General features: G+C 31.2%; 1 protein-coding gene across 1 annotated transcript; it reads left to right on the forward strand.

Moving 5' to 3' along the window:
• The first annotated feature begins 726 nt into the window (after nt 1–726).
• On the forward strand, nt 727–2,455 carry LOC100162439 (tigger transposable element-derived protein 6). The gene is made up of 4 exons (XM_016807488.2): nt 727–806; nt 885–1,851; nt 1,948–2,049; nt 2,381–2,455. The coding sequence occupies exons 1-4, from the start codon at nt 727–729 to the stop codon at nt 2,453–2,455; spliced, it is 1,224 nt and encodes a 407-aa protein (XP_016662977.2).
• The last annotated feature ends 548 nt before the right edge of the window (nt 2,456–3,003 follow it).

The following is a 3,003-nucleotide window of genomic DNA, read 5'->3' on the forward strand; positions in this document are numbered from 1 at the left end:
AAAGTTGTCCCGCGCAAAACAGTTTTTGGTATGTTGTACATAATATGTAAGACGGAGACAACACGTCATGCGAGTATAGCGTCCTCGGTATGGCATTGATTTTAAGGAGAATCATTTAGGCAATTTCTTATCTCGCCACCCGAGATCTATGTGTTAGTCGTAAATGAATGTGTGTGCGGCGTTCATGCGGGTCAATACTCAATTGTAGCGATACGGAGGACACTCGCACACAGATGTTAGTATGTAATATTGTGATCATAAAAAATGTTTATTTTTCACACCAACATACGATTCTAATTCCAACAATATATTCAATATAGAGTGGTCGCCGCTTATTACAATCACGGTTAATGTTATCAAACGTTTATTGTTATCGAAAAGTATAGGTACGGGCCGGATGTATAATTTAATTGTATAAATTATGTCGGTTATTGTAATCAATAGGCCGCATAATATTATCAGTTTGAGGTCATAAAATCATCATTATGTAGTTATTAGACAAAGAAAATGTCCGAGTTTTCGTCGAATGGCTCATAATAAAGATAAAAATGTCTATACACATTGATATCACATTTATTATTTATTATATCTACCTTTCGTTCGTACACCATTAAGACAGTACCATCGCTGCCCGTCGACCAGTATCGCGTTTGTATACATTCGTATCGTGTGTGCGTAAAAATGAGTGAAAAAAGAAAAAGAAATGACCTAACAATTTATGATAAAATGTCAATATTACAAAGTTACGACAATTTACCAAAAATGGGACAGCGAGAAGCAGCTATAAAGCTACACATTTCCCAACCGTTATTGTGTAAATTGTTAAAAAAACGAGTTGAAATAGAAAATTTAGTAACACTTAATAAAAATCCAAACATAAAGAGGATACGCAGTGGGAAAGAAGAACAAGTTGAATCAGCATTATCATTATGGTTTATTAATGTTAGAAAAAATGATGCACGCATTAATGGTCCAATATTGCGTCAAAAAGCTGAAGAACTTGCGAAAAAAATGGGTATAGAAAATTTTATTGCCTCAGAAGGATGGTTTCATCGCTGGAAGAAACGTGAAAATATTGTATACAAACGAACGTACGGAGAACAAAAAGACGCGGATTTCTCGACAGCAGAAAATTGGATAAAAACTGAATGGCCAAAAATTATTTCAGAATATACGCCCGACAATGTTTTTAATGCTGATGAAACTGGGTTATATTATCGTGCCTTGCCTGAGCATACTTATTTATTCAAAAACGAAAACGCAAAAGGCTGTAAGAAATCAAAAGAGCACATCACTGTCCTATGTTGCGCGAGTATGTCAGGTAAAAAACAAAAACTTTTGGTTATAGGGAAAAATAAAAATCCTCGTTGTTTTAAATCTGTAAAATGTTTACCAGTTGATTATTACGCCAACACAAATGCTTGGATGACATCAGTTATTTTTAACGAATGGTTAATAAAGTGGGATAAACAATTGAATAATAAAATCGTTTTACTTATTGACAACTGTCCTGCACACGTGGTTAATGTGTCTTTAAAACACATTAGAATCACACTTTTGCCAGCAAATACAACATCATTAATACAACCATGTGACCAAGGAATAACAAAAACCTTAAAATCATATTATCGCAAACAAATGTGGACAAGAATAATAGACAATATAGAAAATACAAATGATCAACAAAAATTGTCCGCTAATGAATTAGCAAAACAAACCAACCTCTTAGATGCATTACATCTTATAACAATGGCTTGGGACCAAGTGACAGATAAAACAATACGAAATTGTTTTAAACATGGGGGTTTTGCAGAAAGTATCGATGAGGAGGAAGAAGAAGAATATGAAGAAGTAGACTTAGATTTTGAAAATTGGTTGAAAATCGATGAAAATATACCTACTACATCAAATTTTACTGAAGAAGATATTATACATACTTTATCACAGACAAATAAACCTGGAGAAATTGAAAATGAAGAAATTGAGCTCGAGTCACAAACAGACACTGAAAAACCTCCAAGTTCTTCGGAAATGAGAGAGGCTCTACGAGTATTACGAAAGGGAGTGCAACAACATTCATCAAATTTTGAATTACAATACAAATACGAACATTTTATCAATGATCTTTTAACGGTAAAAAAAAAACAGTCATCAATAAAAAAATATTGTTCAAGTTAGTGGTAGTAGTTAGTAGTATATACCTTCATATGTACTTTAATTAGAAATAAATAATAATAAATAAAATAATTATATTTTTAATGACTATGTGTTATGAATTATTATGATCATAAAATTTGATGCAATAGGTACTATATTATAATTTTTTTTTTATTTTACGTAGGTTTTATTATTTTTTATAACTTTTTTAACTTTCGTATAGTGTTATCAATCGGATTATGTTATCAGTTATGTCCCGTATCAAAGTGATTACATTAAGCGGCGACCAGTGTATTAATGTATACGCGGCAACGATTACCTCGATTTTCATTCTGACAAAATATTCTTTTTTTCCATAACATGTACGAGGGATAGATCGACGCAATTTTTTAATTGTATTTAGTTAATTAAATATTTAAGTTGGAAATACTCAATTTTTTTGAATTTTTTACTATATTTAATGGAATTTAAATTACAAAAAGGTGGGTAAGTGGATGTCGCTCTGCTGTACAGTAGGTTACAAGTGGGTCACTGTATAATGAATAGTATTAAATTTGAATTCAATGATATAATATCACTGTATAAAAAAAACGATTCTGAGCGGAGACGGTTTGTCAGTCTAGGTATTAGACATACCTATATAATTATAGGTATACTTATCTATAGTATCTATACTCATCTATAATATCAATAATAAATTCCAAATTAATCATATCACAATATCCATTAGGTAACGCGTTATACATCAACAACAAACCGTGGTGCTATCATAGATATATAATAGTATACTTTAGAAGTTTCAAGTACCTACAAATAATATTATACAATCACAACAAAATATCTAAA

The sequence above is a fragment of the Acyrthosiphon pisum genome, chromosome X (assembly GCF_005508785.2).
Source record: "Acyrthosiphon pisum isolate AL4f chromosome X, pea_aphid_22Mar2018_4r6ur, whole genome shotgun sequence".
NCBI classification, from domain to species: domain Eukaryota; kingdom Metazoa; phylum Arthropoda; class Insecta; order Hemiptera; family Aphididae; genus Acyrthosiphon; species Acyrthosiphon pisum.